This window comes from Hyperolius riggenbachi, chromosome 7 (genome assembly GCF_040937935.1).
Source record: "Hyperolius riggenbachi isolate aHypRig1 chromosome 7, aHypRig1.pri, whole genome shotgun sequence".
Classification (NCBI taxonomy): Eukaryota; Metazoa; Chordata; class Amphibia; order Anura; family Hyperoliidae; genus Hyperolius; species Hyperolius riggenbachi.
In genome coordinates this window covers 97,963,364-97,988,613 of record NC_090652.1, presented here as the reverse complement: position 1 = coordinate 97,988,613, position 25,250 = coordinate 97,963,364, and the positions used below count along the sequence as shown (strand labels likewise).

Sequence of the window (25,250 nt, the reverse complement as noted above, 5' to 3'; positions counted from 1 at the left end):
TTCGGCGATCACCGATCAGGAAATCCCGTTCAAAGAACGGGATTTCCTGGAGGGCTTCCCCCGTCGCCATGGCGACGGGGCGGGATGACGTCACCGACGTCAGCGACGTCGGGACGTCATTGGGAGACCAGATCCACCCCTCGGCGCTGCCTGGCACTGATTGGCCAGGCAGCGCTCGGGGTCTGGGGGGTAGCGGCGATCGGGCGCGCGGCGGCGGCGATCAGGGCGCTGGCGCAGCTAGCAAAGTGCTAGCTGCGTCCAGCAAAAAAAAAATTATGTAAATCGGCCCAGCAGGGCCTGAGCGGCACCCTCCGGCGGCTTACCCCGTGTCACACACGGGGTTACCGCCAAGGAGGTTAATAGAATATGATTATTTCTTCCTGTGATACAATGACAGCAGCCATGTTGTTTGTAAACATTACACAGAGGCAGGCATATCTGCATCTTGAGCAAAGAAAACGAATCCCCTCCTCCTCCCCTCTGCCTCTGAAATCTCTGGCTAGTAATACCTCCCCCTCCTCCTGCCCAGACTGAGCTCCCATGAGCCCTTGCTACTGTCTGAAAGTGCCTTGGCTCTTTGAAAACCTGTGGGAGTGGTTTATTTAGTTTATAGGGAATTAGAGTATTTAAACAAAAAGAAAAACGTATTTGGCTTGAGGAATGCCCTATAAAGAATAGGAAAGGAACACAATTATGCAATGAGTAAAAGTTCATCTCAGATCCGCTTTAAAGCGGAACTGTAGTGAAAAGGGGGGGAAAAAATAAATACATTGCAAAGTTAAAAACAATAGAAGAGAGATCAAGAAATTATTGATATTCGCCATGTAATTTGTTCATATTGTTTTATCTACAATCAGCCTGCATGTCATCATCTGTACTACTGGTAGACATGAAAAAAAACAACACAGCACTAACTGCCCTTATCTATAACCACACCCCCTAACAATGCGATAAGCGAATTAAAAGGTGTATATATATATATATATATATATATATATATATATATATATATATATATATATATATATATATATATATATACATACATACATATATATACGGACATAGTGAAATACTGGTTGCTAAGCAGTTGGAAACAGTGTAACAAGGCTCCCACAGCGTGATGTCAGGACTTAGGTTCTGTTATCACTCTGATGTTCTATTCCAGAAAAGGTACGCTTTTTCATGGGGAAGGGCCCTTTCCCACTACACAACTGAATCGCAAAATCGCAAATCGATTGTGCTTTTTAAATCGCTAGGGTTGTTACTTTATCATAGAAATCATGAGAAGTATTTCCACTATAGTGATTTGATATGAAAATCGCAAATCGCAATCGCTTTCTGGAGCAGTTTTTAGAGTAATAATGCAATGCAAATGAAAAATCGCAATCGCTGGCGTTTGTCATTTGTGATTGCGATTGCTAGTGGAAAAGAGCCTGAAGAGGGTATTGGCTAGTTCAATCCTTGGTTACAGTTCCTCTTAAAACTGCTAACCCAAAAGCAAGATAGGAGTCTTATCCTTATTGGTTTATGCATATGGTTGTCTCAGTGCAAGAGATTGTTTATTGTTTTTTACTGTTGGTAGGGGTGGGAGTTCCCCTACAGTTCTCCTAGCTCAGGGGTAGGGAACCTTGGCTCTCCAGCTGTTAAGGAACTACAAGTCCCACAATGCATTGCAGGAGTCTGACAGCCAAAGTCATGATTAATAAAGGCAAATGCATGCTGGGATTTGTAGTTTTATCACAGCTGGAGAGCCAAGGTTCCCTACCCCTGTCCTAGCTGCTTGTTCTTTGTGATGGTCAGGGCTGCAACCTAGTCTTGAAATTCTCCCATTTCATCCAATATCTTAAAAACAAATGATAGGGCAAGTGGCTTCCCATAAAATTGCCTCTACACCAGGGGTCAGGAACCTTTTTGGCTGAGAAAGCCATAAATGACACATATTTTAAATGATGAAATAATATGTTTCAAACTGGGACAGTGCGCATGCGCAGCAGAGGGCTCATATGCCTGTTGCTATGGTGATGTGTATACAGTTGATCCGTCGGGCAGCAGAAGTGTCAGACACGTCTTTAGCTTCTCTTGGGTTTCAGCAACATCAGCAATTTACTTACTTGGGAGTTGATTTCCTTTGTAGGATGAGATCCCTGCAATTTGGCCCAGTAGGATGCCTGTCAAGTGACAGACAGCCTATTGGGCCAATGAAAGTGCGGGGATCTCGTCCTACAAAGTCACTGGACCTGACAGGATTCAGGGTGGGACAATTGGAGTGGCCGTTAGTTTTTAGGGGAGTGTGCGTGAGTTAGTAGTGCACGCTACAGCAGTAGCATGCCTACTTTGACATTTTTACTTGCGCTGTCACACTTAGTTACGCTGCTTGAGCAGTGTAGCTTTGTGAATCAACCCCTAACTGTGAGCCAGATGTAGAAATCAAAAGAGCCATATCTGGCTCCCAAGCCATAGGTCCCCTGCTCTTCACTGTGGTCCATGGCATTAATTGCTCAGTGTACTCTGCAAGGCACAGAGGAAATTGTCCCCTGTAAATTCCAGGTTCCTTATTTCTGCTCTGTCCATTTAATGAGGATAATAAGAATTAAAAAACACAATGTCATAATATACAGACTTGTAAGCATTAAAACGCATGCATCAACAGCGGCATTACAATACTTTTAACATAAACCGTGTGGCATGCAGGAAAAAAGCGGCATGCTACCATATTTCTTTCTACACGCATAAAGATGCATAGGGTGTGAACCATCTCATTGATTAACATGGGCTGTCAAATCTAATGCCTACATGGTGTGAATGGACCCCACACTATACTTATAGTTAAGTGTGGTTAAATGTCGCTTAAGTGTGGTTAAAAGGTCTTAAATTGATACTCTGATCAATAATGTAATATACTTGCATTACTGACTCTGGCTTCATTTCAAAATACTGTCACGACACAGCCATTATTTTCATTAAAGAAAAAATGCCTCATCAGTAGCCTGTAATCCTCTGTACTCAGCATTTGCTGAACGGTTGATAAGATCACCATAGAAATAAGAAGAAGTGCAGAAGCAGAAATTACAGGGAGGAAGGGGAAAGAAAACAATTACATTTTAAAATCAATGGCAAATTTTAGAAGCAGACATTTCAAATAGGGCTCAGCACATACTGGAGCTAATTTACTATGATTGTAAGCACTGTAAGGGTCCGTTTCCACTAGAGTGAATCTGCATGCGTTTTCTGCATGCAGATTCGCATAACCAATACAAGTGGATGGGGCTGCTTCCACTTGTGCGGGATTCTGTGCGGTCTGCTGTGCAGAAAAAAAATCTGCACGGCAGAGCCGTCAGGATTCTCATGCCGCACACCCGCACGCGAATCGCCACTAATGTAATTTAATAGGAAAACCGCAAGCGTATTGGGCCGGTTTCCACTGCTAAATGATGCGAATGCGGTTATATAGCCGCATCGCACCGCTCCTAGTGGAAACAGGCCCTTAGTCTTGCGGTTTTCCTGGCGTTTCCGCGTGCGATTCCGCTAAAAAAAACATGTCAATGCCAGCAAGCAGCGAGCGATTCCGCGTGAAAATCCGCATGGAATCGCGAACGAATCCGCACCCGCATGCGGATTCGTTGATGCATTTTCCGCGCTGGAATCGCAACGCACAAGTGGATACATACCCTGAAACTTTATACTGGAGATACCATGCCAATATTTAAAAATGGCAATGAATTGATCAGGACCTTATTTTATTTATAAAGCGCCAACACATTACGTAGCGTTGATTTTAAGTAACACTTTAAGTACTTAGTTTGCACATTATTAGAAAGCCACTAAACCAACTGGAATCACTAAAATTATGTATACAAATTTCGCTAAAAATGTTCATTGCATTTTACAAGGTACAATTTATACTGGACACTCAGAGGAACTCACCATTGAATTCCTACTATAGTCACAGTCTAGTGTCCCTACTATAGGGGTTGGGGGAAGAATTAAAGGGAACCTTTAAGCGAGAGGTATTGGAAGCTGACATATTTATTTCCTTGTAAGCAATACTAGTTGCCTGGCTGTCCTGCTGACTCTCTGCCTCTAATACTTTTAGCCATAGCCCGTGAACAAGCATGCAGCAGATCAGAGGTTTCTGACATTATTGACAGATCTGACAAAATTAGCTGCATGCTTGTTTCTGGTGTTATTCACACATTACTGCAGCCAAATAGACCAGCAGGGCTGCCAGGCAACTGGTATTGTTTAAAAGGAAATAAATATGGCAGCCTCCATATACTTCTTGCTTCAGGTTCCCTTTAACTTGCCAGTATGATTTTAGAATGCGGTAGAAAACTGGTTTGCCCAGAGGAAACATACACAAACAGGAGAGAACATATGATCTCCAACAGATAGTGCCCTGGCCAAGGGTCAAACACAGGTACTCTGCGCTAGAAGCCAAGACTGCTAGCCACATGTCAGCCTGTCACAGAATGTATATGCATCATGCACCTTATTGCATTAATGCTTTTGAAATGAAGATAGATGTCCTGGTATCCAGCAACAGTATGGTCTTGCTGCCCTTCTAGTTTGCTGCAAATTAGTCAGCTGATTGCAGACTCTCACAGAGGTCTTCAGTCAAGGGTTGGAAGGCAGCAGGAAGCAGCAAACCAAAAATGTGCTTAACAGTGGCCGGAGGACAGGACAGCATCATTTTAGCAGTGTGGATTCAATGACTGCCTCCTGCTGGGCGAGTGGGACAAGCAGACCTGCGCTCACCTCCATCCCATTCTGCTGTTAAGGGTTGGTTGAATTTCTTCTTTAAAACAGCAATTCCACTTTTAATTAAAATCATGAAATAAACATGAAGGATGGTATTGCTGGTGACCAATAATGCAGATGCTCTATCTAGATATTTCTGAGTTAGATGCTTTGATGAGGTTTTTCCCTGGAACTACCGGTAGTCTGCTTACTAGGAAAATAGAGAAAGGTCAGAACATCTGATCTGCATGTATTACTGCCAGACTATCAGTGTTCCCGCAAACAAAACAAAACAAAAAAAAAAAAGCATATTTTACAATCAGCATTACCAGCCTTCCTCCTCATGACAAGTGAACTTTACATTTTCAGTGACAAATGTAATATCAGTTCTGCTGGCAGCTGCTTTATCACCTGCTGGACCCTGTGGTAATAACATTAGCTCCCAGCTCCAGAGAGCGTGTAACATTATTAAAAAACAGAGCTGCATAGCTACGCTCATCCCCAACTTACAGAAAAATGAAAACTCCACGTTATGCGATACTCTGATGCACACTCAGGAGTTTGTAAAGATTGTAAGCTAACACAGGCAGGGTCCTCCCCCTAGTGTTTCTCCTGAGTGTAATAATTCAGTCATATAAATATGTACCTGTACTGCTGGATGTTTATTCACCACACATGAGCAATGCATGTATTCTGTAACGGATGCTGGATGTTCTGATTGTACTGTGCATGCACTATGTATATATTAAAATGCTTGTACATGCTTTAATCATATCCTGTCTTGACTACTGTAACAACCTACTCTTCTGTGGTCTACCATAAACCAGAAAGCCACCTCTCCCATCCCTACTGAACTCTGCTGCCCGTCTCATCCACCTCTCCTCCCGCTCCTCTGAGGCAACCCCTCTCCGCCAATCTCTCTATTGGCTACCTGTAAGGGCTTGTTTCCACTAGCCGTCGCACGTGGCTGCTAGACTCGCGGCGGAACTTTCTGGCTGGGGGTACGCAGACGAATCCCAGAGGATTCGCTGCCTCCCGCACAAAAAATGCTGCAATGTTGTCTGAATCGCTAAGGCAAGTGATATTGGACGGCAGCAGCATTCTCCCCTATGGCAGAGTTTCCCTGCACGATTTGCTTGTGGGGAAACTGCAGATTTGGCCCGATTTCCGCTGTAGTGGAAACGGGCCCTTACCCAAAGGATCCAGTTTAAACTCCTCATCCTATCATACAAAGCTCTACATAATTGGTCACATCCCTATATTTCCTCATTAATTTCCAGATATATACCACCCGGAACCTTCACTCCACCCATGAGCCTCTTGTCTTCTAGCTCTCTTGCCCCCACATCCAGGACTTCTCACAAGCACCAACTCTCCTTTGGACTGCTTTCCCAAGCCTGGAAACATTCAAACATGCTCTCATAACCAGGAATGTGAAGTCGGTACAAAAATCATTCGACTCAAACTCTGACGCCTCTGTTTATGAAACCACCGACTCAGACTCCAACTCCAGGTACCTAAAACTCTGCTCTGACTCCGACTCCTACTCCACAGCCCTTGCATGGCTATGGAGTAGGTACAAAAATCCACTGACTCCAACGCCGAAGTTTATGAAGCCACCGACTTCAACTCAGATTCCAGGCACCCAAAAATTGCCCTGATCAAAACACATCTGTTCAGGCAAGCCTATCATTTGATATAAGTAGCATTGGAAGCTCACTGCCTCATGCGCCAATCCCTTTGTCACCTTCTCTAATGTCTCCAAACCTCTATCCTCTGGATTGTAAGCTCACAAGGACAGGAACCTCCTCTTCCTTGTGTTACTTATTCTGCTGTAATTTATCATATGAACATGTACCAGTATTAGCGATGTCTGAACCCACACATCAACCTAGTGTCTACTTGTATGTGTATTTGGATGTCCTGATGACTAATGGTGGCCATACATGGTACAATTTTTTCATCCAATCTTACCATTTCTATGTAGTATAAGGGTACCCTTATACTACATAGAAATGGTAAAATTGGATGAAAAAATTGCACCATGTATGGCCACCATAAGACTATGTATATTGGGGGGGGGGGGGCTGCTCTCTGGCTACCTATACTGGGGGGCTCTATGGTTACTTATACTGCAGTGCTCTATGGCTACATATTGTGGAGCACTCTATGGCTGGCGATACAGGGGGGCTTCTCTAGCTACCTATACTGGAAGTGCCCTCCCACCACCTGTACCTAAAGTCAAGATTTGCTCAGGGCGTTGTGAAACTCAAGGCTGGCCCTGGACACAGGAACACTTCTTTTCGCTCAGGAGGTAGCCATGCTTAGTGCAGAACCACGCAGCAATGCTAAAACTGCTAGGACTTGTAAGCATTACAGCACAGAACTAGAAATTAATTCTTCTCAAAACAGTATGGTTCAAGGAACAGAAAAGGGACGTGTATACAACAAAAATCCACCCACTCAACCAAATAAGAAAATACAAAAAAAATATATATATATATTTATTATTAATAAAATCTATTCATAACAAACTGTTTTGAAATGATGTGGAGTGGCCACCCCGCTCACACACCATGCTACTCAGACATACACATCACGACCACACTTAGATAGCGGCATCAGATGTGAGACACTACACACAATCCTGCTGTCCTATTAAGCTCACTAGTCGCATGAAACAAAGAGAAGTTCCTTATTAATTGACCATGTCACAATCCGCAGCTAATAGCACATGTAATTCTCAACAGTAGATGTATCCATACAAAAGATGCTGCTTAGTCGGTTTGAGAGACACATGCAAAGCGGTAGAAAACTGTATAGTTCAAGCAGAAGCAAAAGCAGAAAACCAAAGTTCAAAATTTACATATATAAGCATTGCTCAGGAGTTCAGCTGATGAGCATTATACTGTACCTGTCCCATGTGCAGAGTACGGCAGCAATAGTTCAGCCTTAGTGGCTCCTTGTAACCAGCTCAGGAAGACCAATGCCTCAAACTGTCTACAGTGGCAGCATGTGTGTGTCAGTGTCCAGGGGGTCTTAAGCCGCCATACACATCACGACAGGATTACAGGTAGGGTCCGCGTAAGTTACAAGGCGCAGCTCAATATCACAACCAGTGCAACTGCCATGCAGAGGACTCCAGCAGCAGGGCGTGTGGCTAGGCAGTGCCACTCCACACCAGTCAGTCCACGCAGGGGAGACCCAATGAATGAATCTCACCCTGTTTGCTAACATTTTAATTCACATACTATCCTTAACATGTAATATCTATACTGTACCATGTATCCTATCATATTGCCTATGTCTGTTAAGCAACTGGCAAGTCAATTCGTTGTAAGTACAAACATACTTGGCCAAATAAATTTGATTCTAACTTACTTTATTGTATTATTGACTTATATAGTCAACATCTTTTGGCGCGCTGTAGATAGTGAGGCTTGAACATACTAGCTGTAAAGCAGACTAAAGTGTGCTAGTGTGTCCAGGCCTTTAAAGTAAACCAGAAATCAGAAAATACAAAGAATCAATACTTACCAGAGGCTTCCTCCAGCCCTATAAATAGGTGCGAGTCCCTCGCCGTCCTCCCACAGTCTGCCGTTCAGCCGCGGTCAGCCCCGGTAACTGCTTCAGCCGCATAAGTCTGCGTCTTCTGCACCTGCGCAGAAGACTAAGACTGGACCCGACTGGGCGAGTTACCGGCGTTGATCGCGGCTGAACAGCAGACTGCGGGAGGACGGCGAGGGACTCGCACGCGTTTATGGGGGTGGAGGAAGCCCCGACTAAGCATTGATTCTTTGTATTTTCTGATCTCTGCTACACTTTAACAACAATCGTAGGTACATCAAAATGCAGGCGTTGGTATACAAAAAAAAAAAATAGAGATTGGTACATACCAATATACATATAATACAAAAACAGTTAACAATACAATAGTTATAATGACAAAATGAATGTCAGCTTACAAGACACAAAAATCAAACTAATAGTGAATATTTCAAAGCCTGTATTAGCAAAATTGTGACTTGTTCTCTTTAACGTGTAACAGGGAAAAGGCAGCGTGGTTTAAGACTGCCCTTGTGGGGAAAGGTAAGAGCATATTTGTAAACAGCCAGAATTCTATAGTTAATTGATTTGAGAAGTGGGAGGGATTTTTTTTTCTTTAAAAGCAGCATGCGTAGCGCAAGCAAGGTCGATACAGAAATATTGGATTTACAAATAAACTACATGCTGTAAAAAACATCTGTGGTGAACAGAATCTAAAAGCATTTGTGGAAGACTATGCCGACTTTTAGCCAAGGCATTCACAATGCCGCAGTCACACAATACCAAATTGGTGTTTTTCGTGCCACCTGCCTGGGAGATTTCTTCTGTCCACTATTTCAACTACAATCAATGTGATCAGCATGGTGTGAAGACTATTTCCAAGCATAAAAAGCATACATCTCTGCAGGTCACTTATTAAATGTAGCCAGGCATGAAATTAGCAAAATAAAAAAAGAAGGTGACAGAAGGAGATATACAGATCGGTTACTACAGTCCTATTCATCTGTACGCCTCTGTATCAGTGAGCCAGATGATGTACCTGAAGTAGCTGATAGGCTCGTTCCATAATTAAATGCATCTTTGTGTCGCTGATCCGCCCACGGACACTGTAATTTGCTTTTACATAAGATAATGGAACAACTAGATTATCACCATTGCAACACATAATAATATGTATAGCATATGAGATGATGATGCACCTTCTGTAGTACATTATGAGGATGCTGGAATTCATAGAGGGGTGTCATTTACAGAAGTTACAGGACTGTAAAGTGAATCATATCACATTTCAGGCAAACTTAACGAGGCACTTAAGCCAGGGGGGAAATATATGTGTGTCTATATATATATATATATATATATATATATATATATATATATATATATATATATATATACTCTCTCTCAGACAACTTCGACTTTCGGCCACAACTGTGCTTTGCCGAGGCCGTTTTTCCTTCTCTTTTCACTCATACATATATATACACATATATTAGGTTGGACAAAATAATGTAACAGAAACTGCCCAAATGCTTGGCATTTCAAGAGGTACTGTCTCAAAAGTAATGACTGCCTTTGAAAGAGAAGGAAAAACGTCCTCAGCAAAGCACAGTTGTGGCCGAAAGTCGAAGTTGTCTGAGAGAGAGTGTCGGACTCTAAATCGAATTGTTAGAAAAGCTCGCAAGACCATGGCTCCTAAAATCACTGCAGAGCTGAATGAACAACTACAGAACCCAGTTTCCACAAAAACTGTTCATTGGGAGCTGCACAAATCTGGATTCCATGGAAGAACTGCAGTTAGAAAACCTCTGCTCTCAAAGACAAATGTTTCAAAGCGTTTAGAGTGGTGTAAAGACCACCAGAATTGGTCCCTCGAGCAGTGGAAAAATGTGATTTTCTCTGACGAATCACTGTTTACCTTATTTCTGACCTCCAACCGAGGATACTTTTGGAGACAGCCGAAAGAAGCATTTCATCCAGACTGCCTTCTCCCAACCGTAAAACATGGCGGGGTTCTGTGATGATCTGGGGTGCTATTTCTTGGAAATCCACCAGGCCAATGATTTCCCTTCATGGAAGAATTAACAGCCGAGACTATTTAGGAATTTTGGGTGACCAAGTTCATCCTATGGTTCAAGAACTGTTTCCAGAGGGGAATGCCATCTTCAAGATGATAATGCCCCAATCCATACAGCTAGAATTGTTAAATAATGGCACGAGGAACATTCTATAAAGTTGAGCATCTCATCTGGCCACCACAATCCCCAGACCTCAACATTATTGAGCATTTATGGTCGTTATTAGAGATTCAAGTAAGAAGTCAATTTCCGCCGCCATCGTCTCTAAAAGACCTGGAGGGAGTTTTAACTGAAGAATGGGCTAAAATTCCTTTGAAAACAATTCGCAATTTGTATGAATCAATACCTCAGAGAATTGAGGCTATAATTGCCGCAAAAGGTGGACCTACACCATATTAAAATATATTTTGTTGATTTTCAAGGTGTTTCCATTATTTTGTCCAACCCCTGTGTATAAATTACATGTGTATATATATATATATATTTATTATATTTTGTGTCTTGGTAATCATTGTACATTTTATTCATCATGTTACTTTTATCACTATCATTACCACTTCTGTATTTTGTATTCTGTATCAATTTTTGTATTTTGTCACTAGTTATGTATCTTGTATATTAGTGTACACCATTGTCTGTATTATGTACCCCATGTTTGTTTCTTACTTTGTACAGTGCCACGGAATATGTTGGCGCTTTATAAATCAATAATAATAATAATAATAATAGTATATATGTATAGATACACACACAAAGCAGTTCACAGGACACAAGGAACAGGCAAATCTTAAACCAGGAGATCAACCTATACAATGCAATCACTTTGGCAAAGAATCGTCTAGGGCAGTGCTGTCCAACTTCGCAGGCATGGATAGCCAGTTTTTGTCCAGGCCACATGGTGGAGGGCCGGAAGACCAATCACCCCCCCCCCCCTCCCCCGACAAAAAAAAAACTAGCAGCAGTTTCCCCACAAAACGCAATCAGGATTGGCTGCAGATTTCCCCACAAAACGCAATCAGGATTGGCTGCAGATTTCCCCACAAAACGCAATCAGGATTGGCTGCAGATTTCCCCACAAAACGCAATCAGGATTGGCTGCAGATTTACCCACAAAACGCAATCAGGATTGGCTGCAGATTTACCCACAAAACGCAATCAGGATTGGCTGCAGATTTACCCACAAAACGCAATCAGGATTGGCTGCAGATTTACCCACAAAACGTAATCAGGATTGTCTGCAGATTTACCCACAAAAATGTAATCAGGATTGGCTGCAGATTTACCCACAAAACGTAATCAGGATTGGCTGCAGATTTACCCACAAAACGTAATCAGGATTGGCTGCAGATATACACACAAAATGCAATCAGATTGGCTGCAGAAGTGCAGATTTACCCACAAAACGTAATCAGGATTGGCTGCAGATATACACACAAAATGGAATCAGGATTGGCTGCAGATACACACACAAAATGGAATCAGGATTGGCTGCAGATTTAGCCACAAAACGTAATCAGGATTGGCTGCAGATATACACACAAAATGCAATCAGGATTGGCTGCAGATATACACACAAAATGTCATCAGGATTGGCTGCAGATACACACACAAAATGCAATCAGGATTGGCTGCAGATACACACACAAAATGGAATCCGGATTGGCTGCAGATTTACCCACAAAACAGCGTCAGATCGGCTGCTATCAAGTACATTTACAGCCATCTCCGCTCTGCTCGTTCCCCTCCCTCCCCCGTGCTGCCGCCGCCGCCGCCTCAGATCGGCTGCTACATTTTACAGCCCCCCTCCCCTCGTTCCCCCCGTGCTGCCGCCGCCTCACCTCGTATCAGCGGCGGGCAGGAGATAGCAACCAGACAGACCAGCGCATGGCAGCGGCGCGGTGAATTTAAATGCAGGAAGTGACATCATCGGTCACGTCCAGCATTTAAAGTCCCCCGTGCGGCTGCCGTGCGCTGGTCTGTCTGGTTCCTATCTCCTGCTTGCCTGCCTCTTCCCGTCTAAGTTTAGCATGAAGTAACATTTTTCAAGGAGCGATTACCGGGATCAGAGAACGAGGAGAGGAATGGAACATGCACAGAGGTGTGTGGATCCAACATGAACAATCCTCTGTGATTAGCTTAGGTAGCCTTGTCTCGATTCAGGTATACTTTAAATCCATTTGCAGTGTTCTCCCCAGGCTCTTTTAGCCGGGTGCTTCACCCGGCTAGGTTTGGTGAGCACCCGGCTGTCATCGGCTCACCTCCTCTTATTCTGTAAGCATAGTTGTACACAGAATCTTCGGCTCTGCATTCTCTCATCATGCCCTACCCGGCTAATTTTTTCATGCCACCCGGCTAGTATTTCATGCCACCCAGCTGGAAAAAATTTCTGGGGAGAACACTGCATTTGTATTCCATACATAAGCATGTGAAGTATCCCCATGATACATATATATTCTGTGTACAGGATACAATGGCTATCTTTTTTCTTTATGAGGGATGCAAGTTTTGTGGCTTCTCTGCCGCTTCATAAGAGGGTCAACAAGGAAATAACTTCATTTACAGCTAAATTTCAAAGTTCAGTACTCCAGTCTTGACGACAAAATCGTCAATTTGAATGATTTAATAAACTCCATGGCAAAAAAAAGAAAGCCTCATAAAGTGATTAGGAGTTCCATATAATGGAACTTCCAAAGTGACGGCATGTGACATCCAGGCTAGATGTTCCGTGCTGACTACTCTGGTTTCCCCAGGCTGCTGGTATCACACGAGGGGCGGAGCTCCCAAACAACCATGAATAAAAATGATATTCTGTGCAAATCTACACTTTCACCAAGAATCTTGAGGATTCCGAACCTCCTTTTCTCCCCTTCTTACTGTGATTGATAGACCTATTGACCAATAGTGGGGTGCAGGATAAAGTGGGGCAAAGTGTGACTTTTCCAAATAAAATCAGGATTTATATTTTAGTGCTATTGACGGAGTCATTTGGTAACCACAAGTAAAGGGAACCCGAGGTAAGAGTGACATGGAGGCTGCCATATTTATTTCCTTTTAAACAATACTGTCTGACTCAGGTTTTATTGGATTAGCCATATGCTTGTTCTAGGGTTTCTACTCAGCCACTACATATGCCAGATCAACAGGACTGCAAAGCAACTGGCATGGTTTGCAAGGAAATAAATATGGCAGCCTCCATATCACTCTCACCTCAGGTGTCCTTTAATTAGGTGAAGTGCAGGGTTTTCAAAACGGTTTTCAGTTCAGTTTTAAGCACAGATGGACTAACGACTTAGCTGTAACTACTTAGCTGAATCATTAATCAAATTATCACTCAAATGCCCAGTTGGATTAAAGCAGATACTTGCCTCCCTAGGAGAGCTCCTAATGGTCCCCACTTATCTGTTTCTAAACTTTCCAGGGGCCCACCACTACCTGTGAGGTCATCTGCTAGTGACTGCAGCTTCTTCAGCACCATCACGGATTTAATAAGGCCATATTGGAAGATGTAACTGGGGTGATAGCAGCAATCAGGCAGAAACAGGTAAGAAAAAAAAAAATAAGAGAAGAACCTACAACTGGAGGATGCTCTGCTGGGGAGGAAAGTATGAGAGGTTCTCCCTAAAAGTAATTTTTCCCCAATGTCTCAAGCTCCACCCACCATGAAGGCAAATTCAAGTAATTGTATTTATTTTTTTTAAGCACAGAAGCTACCTCGTGCTAGAACATGACATACATTCCTAATTAGTTACATTGTTTGTGAAACACTGATTTGGTAAAAAGGAAGATGACACAGGAGGAAGGAGAGCCAATAAAAATCCAGGGATGTCAGGAGACACAGCATTACGAAACTCGCAGCAGATTGAACAGTTAACATAGAACAATATATCTACTTACTGTACCTGGGAGTTAGCTTTAGGACTGTATGCAGAAACAGTTACATGTAAATAGATACGGAATACACCATAATCACTTTCACTAAAGAAAATACTGAGCAGTAATTTTTCACTCACTCTGAGGTTCATTCTCGGGGTCATCCTGATTCAAATCCTCACAGCTGTCAGTTTTCCTACGGACATATATATCAGTATAAGATTATATAATGGCTTTAAAGAGTTCTCAGTACATCAGAATTGACATTTCTTTATACAGGTCACTGACCTTGCTAAGCTGAAAAACATGCTTATTACAGCTGATTTCAAACAAAAAGTCCTAGAGCACCTATTGGAGCATTTATTCACAATGCAACAGAAGCAGAGTCAGAGATGCTATGGCAAGTTCCAGTAGAGAATAGTAATCCAATGGAAGGATCTGCACACAAGCTTAAAAGGAGTCATCATAGAACTCCTGCTACCCATAATACTACTTACCTGGGGATTTCTCCAGCCCCTGGCAGCCGCCATGTCCTTCGCAGCAGCTCCGCTGGCCCTCATTTCCCGATCGTGCGCAGTATGTTCCGGACCACGTGGAGGTGATTGACAGCGGCGCTCGCACAGGCGCAGTAGAGGACGTCCTGGAGGTCGTCCTGAGCACAGTCAGGGAACTAGGGCCAGCGGAGCTGCGGCAAGGGACATAGCAGCTGCCAGGGGCTGGAGGAAGCCCCGGGTGAGTAGTTCTATGGGTAGCAGGAGTTGTTTGACGACTCCTTTAAAGATGGCCACTAACGATAAAATCGTTTTCATCCAATTTTACCAAATCTTTATAGTAGAAGGGTAAACTAAGTGAATATATTGAATGGATAATTTAGGCAGTTACCTTAAATTACATAGAAATGGTAAAATTGGATGAAAAAGATTTTATTGTTAGTGGCCACCTTCACTGGAACTTCGTGAAACCGTATTGTCCCTTCACACGTAATGCATCTGACTGCATAACTGACAATCATTTTGTGGCCAATCCGTTACCCTTTGTCAAGGCATGTGTTGGACAAACATGTACAGGTTGGCCTCTGCAGAGATATAGTCCTCTGCCCATCCAGCCAATTACAATCTTTTGCCCGTCTACTGCATCAGCCATACTCCCTCTCACTACCCCCTCTCACTACCCTGGCTATATCTCTGCAGAGGCCAAGCAGCAGTCTCAAATAGAGGGGTTGATGCTATAGTAGTCACAGCTACTGTTAGCTTGTCATCTGACTTCAAATCAGGGCTGTGGAGTCGGAGTCGGAGTCGTGGAGTCGGAGTCGTGGAGTCGGGCAATTTTGGGTGTCTGGAGTCGGAGTCGGGAAAAAATGCACTGACTCCTAATGAATTTGTAACTGTAATTAAAATAGAAAATATGATAAAATGTTCTATTTCTCAGATAATAGTCATTAAAAATAATGTATATATACAGTATATATACAGTAATAGCTGTGCTTAGTCCACAAAAATGAAATAAACCAATCAAAATTAGTTACTTGTGCTGCTTCAATAAAGCAGTCCCCGTATTTTTAAGGTCAGATATACATATCAGATTGTGACTGTATATATGATGTGTACACAGGAATCTCTTATATATACTAAATAACATCTATGCTGTAAGAATAAAGCCTGATGTGTAGCTATGTCACTAATAGGGATGGTCAACGAGATGGAAATAATTCTGCATTGATGCTGATTTATGCAAATGTATGCACTCCCTTTGCTGATGAAATAAAATAATTTGATATGTTATTAAAATTTGGTTTGGTGACTACAAATTAAAGGGTAACGGAGACGGATGAAAAGTAAAGTTTTATACATACCTGGGGCTTCCTCCAGCCCCCTTCAGGCTAATCAGTTCCTCACTGTCCTCCACCACCCGGATCGTCTGCTATGAGTCCTGGTAATTCAGCCAGTCAGCGCTGTCCGGCCGCATGCCGCTCCCACAGCCAGGAACATTCTGCACCTGCACAATAGTGCTGCACAGGTGTAGTATGCTCCTGGCGGCGGTGTGTGTGCATGCGCACTACGCCTGACTGGCTCAAGTACCTGGACTCATAGCAGAAGATCCAGGTGGTGGAGGAGGACAACGAGGGACTGATTATCCTGAAGGCGGCTGGAGCCTTGGAGGAAGCCCCAGGTATGTATAAAACTTTAATTTCATCTGTCTCAGGTTTACTTTGTTACACAGTAGTACTATACTTTACATATGCACTCTCCACAGAGCTGCAGGGGATCCACTGAGAATGCTGTGCACATTGAACACAGAGGTGTTGTCTGTTTACAATCTCCTCATTCCCCTGCAGAGTACCTGCACATCATTCTTACATGCACCCACAGTTACATTGCCTAGGGCCTGATAGATGTTCTTTGTTCCGGTTTGTACCTTTTACAAGTACTCTTACCAAGGACTAGTTTTAGTCTAAAGGGAATAAATATAGTAGTCTACATATCCTCACTTCAGTTGTCTTGTAAAATTCCTAAGCGTTGGCAGTTAAGAGACGAATTTCATGTTACAGACTTTTAATCAACAAAATTGTAATATGCAAATTAGAGGAGTCGGAGTCGTGGAGTCGGAGTCGGAGTCAGAGTCGGTGGAATCCTAAACTGAGGAGTCGGTGGATTTTTGGACCGACTCCACAGCCCTGCTTCAAATACATGCCAATTATTAATAGCAGTCCGCGGTGCTGAGGCAAGAGGGCTGCACATGATGCAGACTTCCCACCTTTTATGTTTGTAAGGTCTTACTATGGGTCTTCCTGTAATATGAGCAGGTGGCAACACACATCAACATGAAAAATAAAAATACATTTATATATATATATATATATATATATATATATATATATATATATATATATATATGTATGTATGTATGTATGTATATGTATATGTATATGTATATGTATGTATGTATGTATGTATGTATGTATGTATGTATGTATATGTATATATACATACATACATACATACATACATACATACATACGTATCTCCTAATTAGCCATCTACATAGCAGTGAACCAACAACCCACTTTGCTGCATGAATACTATATTAGTAATATACACTTTATTATAGCTGCTAAAAATAGTTCTTCCAGCAAAAACTTGTTCCTGTAGTTCTAAGAATTAAAATCAATTATGCATTTTTCAGCTCAACTAATTTACATGTTGCCAAGATCTGCACATGTACTGTATATATTTAGCCACAGTGGTTATTTTCTGCATAGTAAAAGATCAACAGGAATGACAGTATACACTGACGGAATGGGCTAATTAAAAGCCAACGCCGTGCAAGACTGGTATTTCAGTTGCATTACATGCTAGCTTCCTACATGTGTATAGACTACAGTCCACCAGATTCACTAGTTTCACATACCACAAGCTACAGCAAAGCCAAGTGACACTGTCACACTCTGCTGATAATAGGTTGTCAGACATCTCAATTCACCTCTCTCCCTGGAAGAACAATACATCTTGATCTTCAAGTAGGTTTCGTATTATTATTACTTAGGGGCTTAAAGGCTGGCCATACACAAATCGAGATATGCACAACTTATATTGCATTTGATTCTACTGTTTGATAAAAATATTGATGGTCGATCAATACACCACACACAGGAATCAATATCTTATAGATTCTGGGCAAATTATCAAATGTACAGTTTGATCACAGTAAACGGTCATCTAATCAATGAAAATACAATCAAACTAGATGTCACTTGTGCCAGTACCACTAATGTCCTCTGCATCCATTGTTTGAACTACTTCCTGTTTTCTATGTCACAATGTAGTGTCGGTCCCCCCCAACCCCCCCCCCCCCCCCCCCTAAGACACTTGGGTCACTGCCAAGCTACAACTCTACCTATGAGGCACAGCTGTCGCTACAATATACCAAGAGTTAGTTGTGCTACTCCCTCCCAGGTGTGTTTGTTGGTACATGGATCACTGCCACGTCACAACATTATGGTTTCCCCCACTTTGCCAGCCCAGAGGAGCAACTGAACTGCTGTGGCACAGCTGTCATTAAAACATGCCAAGAGGAGGCACTGGATTAATCTGTGCAGGGCCTACTTTGCTTTACTCCACACATTTAGGCTTGATCCACACAATGAAAAACTGGTGGTGTGCACAGTGATAGAAAATGCACTGTCCACAGCACAACCGCATTGTTCAGTGTCTCCAATGTGTGCATTACATCAGACATGTAGTACATAGCATTACTACTATTAGTTTTCTACTATAATGTTACAACAGCCTCCTGGGTGATTTCCTTCCAAATCTCTTCCCGAGCCCCTTCTTTTCCAGCTTCTGGCGTGTAGCCCTTCCCCCTTGCAGAAATGGGATCTTGCGCTTTCTCTATCTCGAGTAGATAAAAACGCCATGGCACTTTTCTGCAAGGGGGCATGGCTATGTGCCGGACAGCGGCAGACACGGGCCTTGGGGAGAGATCTGGAAGGAAAAGACCCAGCAGGATGTTATCACTTTATAGTAGAAAACTAACAATTAAATGTTTAATTTAGGCTGAATTTGCGCTTTAAAGCTTACCCTAAATTCAGAACTTCCTCTCTGCTCTAAAAGATAAGCAACAGCAAAATAACCTTTATCTACTTTCAAACTGCGCCGATTGAATTCTACGCCCTGTTTTGATCCCTTTACCGCTGCCAGGACATATATTTCAGTGATCCCGCCGTGTGTTCTCACCACTGCCGCCACGCTCTACCCACAGCAGATCACTCACCCTTCCATCTATATGACTGCAGAGCTGTATGAGCCGATCAGGAGCCAATTGCATTGGCGCCTGACCCTGTCAACACTGTAAGCCAATCCCATTGGCTTACATTGATAGACAGCGTCAGGAGCCAATGAAAGTGGCTCCTGACATGCTCACACAGCTCTGCTCTCATAAAAGATAGCAGAGGGGACTGCCTGCGGGGATGGAGGAGCGACGTGACCAGCGGGCCGTGGCAATTCGGTTGTGAGGCGCCGTTCTTCAGTACCAGCGGTCTCTTGTCCTTAAAGGGAAGGTTCACGGTCCATAAAAAAAAAAAAAGCTAATCCACTTACCTGGGGCTTCCTCCAGCCTGTGGCAGGCAGGACGTGCCCTCGGCGCCGCTCCGCAGGCTCCCATCTCCTCCGGTGGCGCACCCGACCTGGCCAGGCCGGCTGCCAAGTCTGGCTCTTCTGCGCTCCAAAATGCGCCTCACGGGGCGCGCTGACATCAGACGTCCTCTGGGCTGTACTGCGCAGGCGCAGTAGTTCTGCGCCTGCGCAGTACAGCCCGGAGGACATCCGATGACGTCAGCGCTCCCGTGTGAGGCGCATTTTGGAGCGCAGAAGAGCCCGACCTGGCAGCTAGCCTGGCCAGGTCGGGTGCGCCACCGGAGGAGACCGGGAGCCTGCGAAGTGGCGTTGAGGGCACGTCCTGTCTGCCACGGGCTGGAGGAAGCCCCAGGTAAGTGGATTAGCATTTTTTTTTTTAATGGACCGTGAACCTTCCCTTTAATGGGCTAGAGACTGCTGCTATGCAAGTGGTTAAAGAAAAATATTCTTCATTACAACTTTTAGAGCTCCTACAGAAATCCTACAGTGTTTACTTCTTGGAATTACTGGGAGAACAGAAAGGGTTAACCTCCAGCGTTTACATATTAGCACAAAACAAGGGCACATCGCTGCACAGTTCAGACACAGTTGACATCCCTGATCTACACTTGCTGATTACTTGCTGATATCAGCTAATTACACAGGCTGAGCTCTCTAAATACATAGAGTGAATTTTTCAACAACTACATGTGTTTTTCTTGGCTGCTGTGCAAGAGTTTAGGTCCGGTTTAAGAAACTTTGTTTATGTTCTTGTTTGTGCAACACCATGGCAGAGCAACCAAGCTATAAAAAGCTTTATTCATTGTGACTGGAGCAGTGTAATTTAGAGCCGTTTCTCTTCACCCTTTTAACTAAATACTACAGGTTCTGAAACCTGTCTTTGGACCTCACCAGCCATAAATATTTAAATGTTATTGTCCTCTAAAGCACATTTAATAATCATTAAATGAACCAGTTCACTAGATTTCAGAAGGTTCTTGTGTGGAGAAAAACACACACTTGTAAAGAAACAAGGAGTTTGAACCCCTGGCCTAAAGTACTGGTAAGTAGTGTAAGGGTAGGGGGGTAACCTGATTAGTTTAGTTTAGGTTAGTGTTGGGTTAAAAGTATTATGAGGATTTGGATGTTGTAAAGCATGGGTCCCCAACCTGGGGGCCGCGGCCCCCTGGGGGTCCTTGGGCAGATTTCTGGGGGGCCGCGGCTTATCCCTCTCCCCCCGCGGCCGCCGCTCCCGTTACCTTATGAGCGGGCGGCCGCTTCCTTCCTTATATTCCTCCAGCCACGGCTCTCCTCTTCGCAGCATGTCGTATTACAGCAGCGCTTCCTGCGCGGCTGCTGTAAGGAGCCAAGGGAGCCGGGACAGCGGTTCCCATGGTAACAGTGATGCGTATCGCCGCTACAGGAAGCCGCTACCCCGCCTCCTTCCCTTCCTTACAGCAGCCGCGCAGGAAGCTCTGCTGTAATACGACATGCTGCAAAGAGGAGAGCCGCGGCTGGAGGAATATAAGGAAGGAAGCGGACACCTGCTCATAAGGTAACAGGAGCGGCGGCCGCGGGGGGGAGAGGGCACATCTGCTAGCTACACTGGGGAAGCTATACTGGGGTAATTACTGACTGCACTAGGCTAACTGTACTGGGCTAACTGTACTTGCTACACTGGGCTAACTGTACTTGCTATACTGGGGTAACTATACTTGCTATACTGGGCTAACTGTACTTGCTATACTGGGCTAACTGTACTTGCTATACTGGGCTAACTGTACTTGCTATACTGGGCTAACTGTACTTGCTATACTGGGCTAACTGTACTTGCTATACTGGGCTAACTATACTACCTAACTAACTATACTGAGGCAACTATAGTCCTTATACAGGGGCAACTGTGTTAGCTACCTATACTGGGGCAATACCTACTTACCTATATACTACACTCAAAATCAGGGAAAAGAGGGGGGGCTGCCACCGCTACTAACCACGCCCCCCCCCCCCACCCCCAGGGGGGCCCCAGAGAAAAGTTTGGTTGGGACAGTGGGCCCCGGGCTTAAAAAGGTTGGGGACCCCTGTTGTTAAGGATAAGGTTAGCTTACTTTTAAAGTTATTGTTAGGATTGTTATATGTCCTGACGTTAAAGTCTGTGCTGGGCTTAGTTTGGCACGGAGGTGGACAAAAGTTATTGGCACAAGCATCTCTACACTAAAGTGAAGCAATCCCAAGGAGCTCATTCACACTAGCATTTGAAATCGACATTCAAATTCCAACTGTAATAAATGGGTCAGTCAAAATGTAGTTTTACTTCGGATACCAAACAAGAATTGGCTCTCCTAGTGTGACATCTTCCCCCTACCCACATGAATAGCTCTCAAACGGGACTCACCAAAGATGCTGGCCCCCTAAATGTGAGAGCTGAAACTGCTTTCCTGAGAAAGGTCGGAGACATACCAAACCAGCAGATAATTTAGTATAACAGCAAACACTAAAATTACTATTATTATCCTTCTCTTCCTCAAGTAGACATTATAGGATAGTCTCTTTTTAGGTTGGACTAGACAAATATGTTGTGGCTTTACTTACACACTCTTGCCAGAAAAACACTTGTCAGAATGTTACAGATTATTCCACAGCAGACCGTCAAAGTACAATTTTCATAAAAAAAATTGCTATGACATATGTCACTGATGTACAAACCATTTTATACTTAAAAATGACATTTCTTAGCCAGGTACTATATTCTAGACATGGCATATGATTCAGAATATGCTTCCTTGCAGTCTTCTCAAAGTTTGCTGTTTGATGCATGGATAAAAGTCAAACGTTCTCATTCTTCTACTTATGTCATTGATTCAGGTAATACAAAAGCTGATATTCAACCAAAAACCCTTAACTAGTTAAGCTTACAGGTGTTTTCTCCTGAAGGACAGAATCAATTTTCCCCTCTCAGCGCTCCTCCCATTCATTTGCCAATAACTTTATAACTACTCGCCACACGTAAATGATCTATATCTTGTTTTGTTTCGTTTCACCACAAATTAATCTTTTTGTGGGGGATACTTGTTTTCAGTAATTACTTTATTTTCTATGCATTTTATAGGCAAATACACAAAAAAATGACACACAATATTTCTCCAATTCCATCACCTATAGTTTTAGAGAGACTATGTAACAAAAATGTTCCGCCTTATTTCTTCTATCCTATAAGTTCCTATACCTGTTCTAATGTGGTCTGGCTTACTGCAGCCTTTTCTAGTTGCACTGTCTCTGTACTATATCTAATCTTCTTTTCTTTGTCAAGCTTTGTCGACCCAGGGTAGAATGCACTGCCTCTGCTGTGATAGGGAGAAGTTATGCATGCCCCCTACAGGCTCTGTAAGTGTGCTGCGTGTATGAGTCACATGCAAGGTCTCTGCTCAAAGCCAGCCTGTCTGTGACCTTGTGAACAGCTGTGAGTGCAGAAAGATCAGTTCAAAGCCCAGACAAGCAGCTAAGGCAACAAGTGGGAGAAACATTCCAGCAGTCAAGTCACGTTTGAGAGGAGCCACTGCAAACAGGCACCAGCTTTGATGATGTATTTCCTGTTTGGCGGCCATCTTCATTGTTTACAAAAACAATGAATAAAACAGTGATTTTATCATTAAAAAAGCAGCGGGGAGCAGCGAAAATGTCACAGAGGGGGCTAGAAGACAAGAAACAGGCTGGTACTTTTATTTATGTAAGATTTTCACAATACGCATTCTCTTTAAAATAAGCAATGCTACTACAGGGAGTGCAGAATTATTAGGCAAGTTGTATTTTTGAGGAATAATTTTATTATTGAACAACAACCATGTTCTCAACGAACCCAAAAAACTCATTATTTTTGAAAGTAGTTTTTAGTTTGTTTTTAGTTTTAGCTATTTTAGGGGGATATCTGTGTATGCAGGTGACTATTACTGTGCATAATTATTAGGCAACTTAAAAATAAATAATTGAAATGGGTATATATTTGTTTTTTGTTACCAGTGAAACCAATATAACATCTCAACATTCACAAATATACATTTCTGACATTCAAAAACAAAACAAAACCAAATCAGTGACCAATATAGCCACCTTTCTTTGCAAGGACACTCAAAAGCCTGCCATCCATGGATTCTGTCAGTGTTTTGATCTGTTCACCATCAACATTGCGTGCAGCAGCAACCACAGCCTCCCAGACACTGTTCAGAGAGGTGTACTGTTTTCCCTCCTTGTAAATCTCACATTTTATGATGGACCACAGGTTCTCAATGGGGTTCAGATCTGGTGAACAAGGAGGCCATGTCATTAGTTTTTCTTCTTTTATACTCTTTCTTGCCAGCCACGCTGTGGAGTACTTGGACGCATGTGATGGAGCATTGTCCTGCATGAAAATCATGTTTTTCTTGAAGGATGCAGACTTCTTCCTGTACCACTGCTTGAAGAAGGTGTCTTCCAGAAACTGACAGTAGGACTGGGAATTGAGCTTGACTCCATCCTCAACCCGAAAAGGCCCCACAAGCTAATCTTTAATGATACCAGCCCAAACCAGTACTCCACCTCCACCTTGCTGGCGTCTGAGTCGGACTGGAGCTCTCTGCCCTTTACCAATCCGGCCACGGGCCCATCTACATGGCCCATCAAGACTCACTCTCACTTCATCAGTCCATAAAACCTTAGAAAAATCAGTCTTGAGATATTTCTTGGCCCAGTCTTGACGTTTCAGCTTGTGTGTCTTGTTCAGTGGTGGTCGTCTTTCAGCCTTTCTTACCTTGGCCATGCCTCTGAGTATTGCACACCTTGTGCTTTTGGGCACTCCAGTGGTGTTGCAGCTCTGAAATATGACCAAACTGGTGGCAAGTGGCATCTTGGCAGCTGCACGCTTGACTTTTCTCAGTTCATGGGCAGTTATTTTGCGCCTTGGTTTTTCCACACGCTTCTTGCAACCCTGTTGACTATTATGAATGAAACGCTTGATTGTTCAATGATCACGCTTCAGAAGCTTTGCCATTTTAAGAGTGCTGCATCCCTCTGCAAGATATCTCACTATTTTTGACTTTTCTGAGCCTGTCAAGTCCTTCTTTTGACTCATTTTGTCAAAGGAAAGGAAGTTGCCTAATAATTATGCACACCTGATACAGGGAGTTGATGTCATTAGACCACACCCCTTCTCATTACAGAGACGCACATCACCTAATATGCTTAATTGGTAGCAGGCTTTCGAGCCTATACAGCTTGGAGTAAGACAACATGCATAAAGAGGATGATGTGGTCAAAATACTAATTTGCCTAATAATTCTGCACTCCCTGTATAAATAAACCCCACCCATTTTATTTGCCCATTAGTCCTGGCTATTACAATATTTACTGTATTTTTAATATAGACTATAAGACTCTGCGCCTTGAGATATAGAATATATATAGATATAGAATATATATATATATATATATATATATATATATATATATATATATATATATATATATATATATATATATATATATATATATATATATAAATAATATACCCTCTTGACATAACCATGATGTGTTTCCCTCTTTATGCACTGAAGCTAGCACATACCCTGAGTTTTTCCAGCAAGATGGTGCACCACCACATTATGGGTGTCAGGTCCGAGCATTCCTAGATGAAAAGTTTCCTGGAAAGTGGATTGGTCGTCGTGGGCCAGTTGAATGGTCCCCAAGGTCTCCCGATCTGACCCCCTTAGACTTTTATCTTTGGGGTCATCTAAATGATAATTGTCTATGCTGTCAAGATATGAGATGTGCAGCACCTGAAACTACGGATACTGGAAGCCTGTGCTAGCATTTCTCCTGCGGTGTTGTTATAACCTAAACAGGATGCCGGCGATCATTGACACAGGACTTAGAT

At 43.1% G+C, this 25,250-nt stretch overlaps 1 protein-coding gene across 1 annotated transcript in view; it reads right to left on the bottom strand.

The window, feature by feature from the left end:
- The window catches only part of TEDC2 (tubulin epsilon and delta complex 2), a 106,492-nt gene that overhangs the window by 64,854 nt on the left and 16,388 nt on the right, over positions 1–25,250 (bottom strand). The window contains exon 4 of the mRNA XM_068244421.1: positions 14,375–14,430. Coding sequence (XP_068100522.1) covers positions 14,375–14,430 — 56 coding nt within the window. The remainder of the gene's footprint in view (positions 1–14,374; positions 14,431–25,250) is intronic.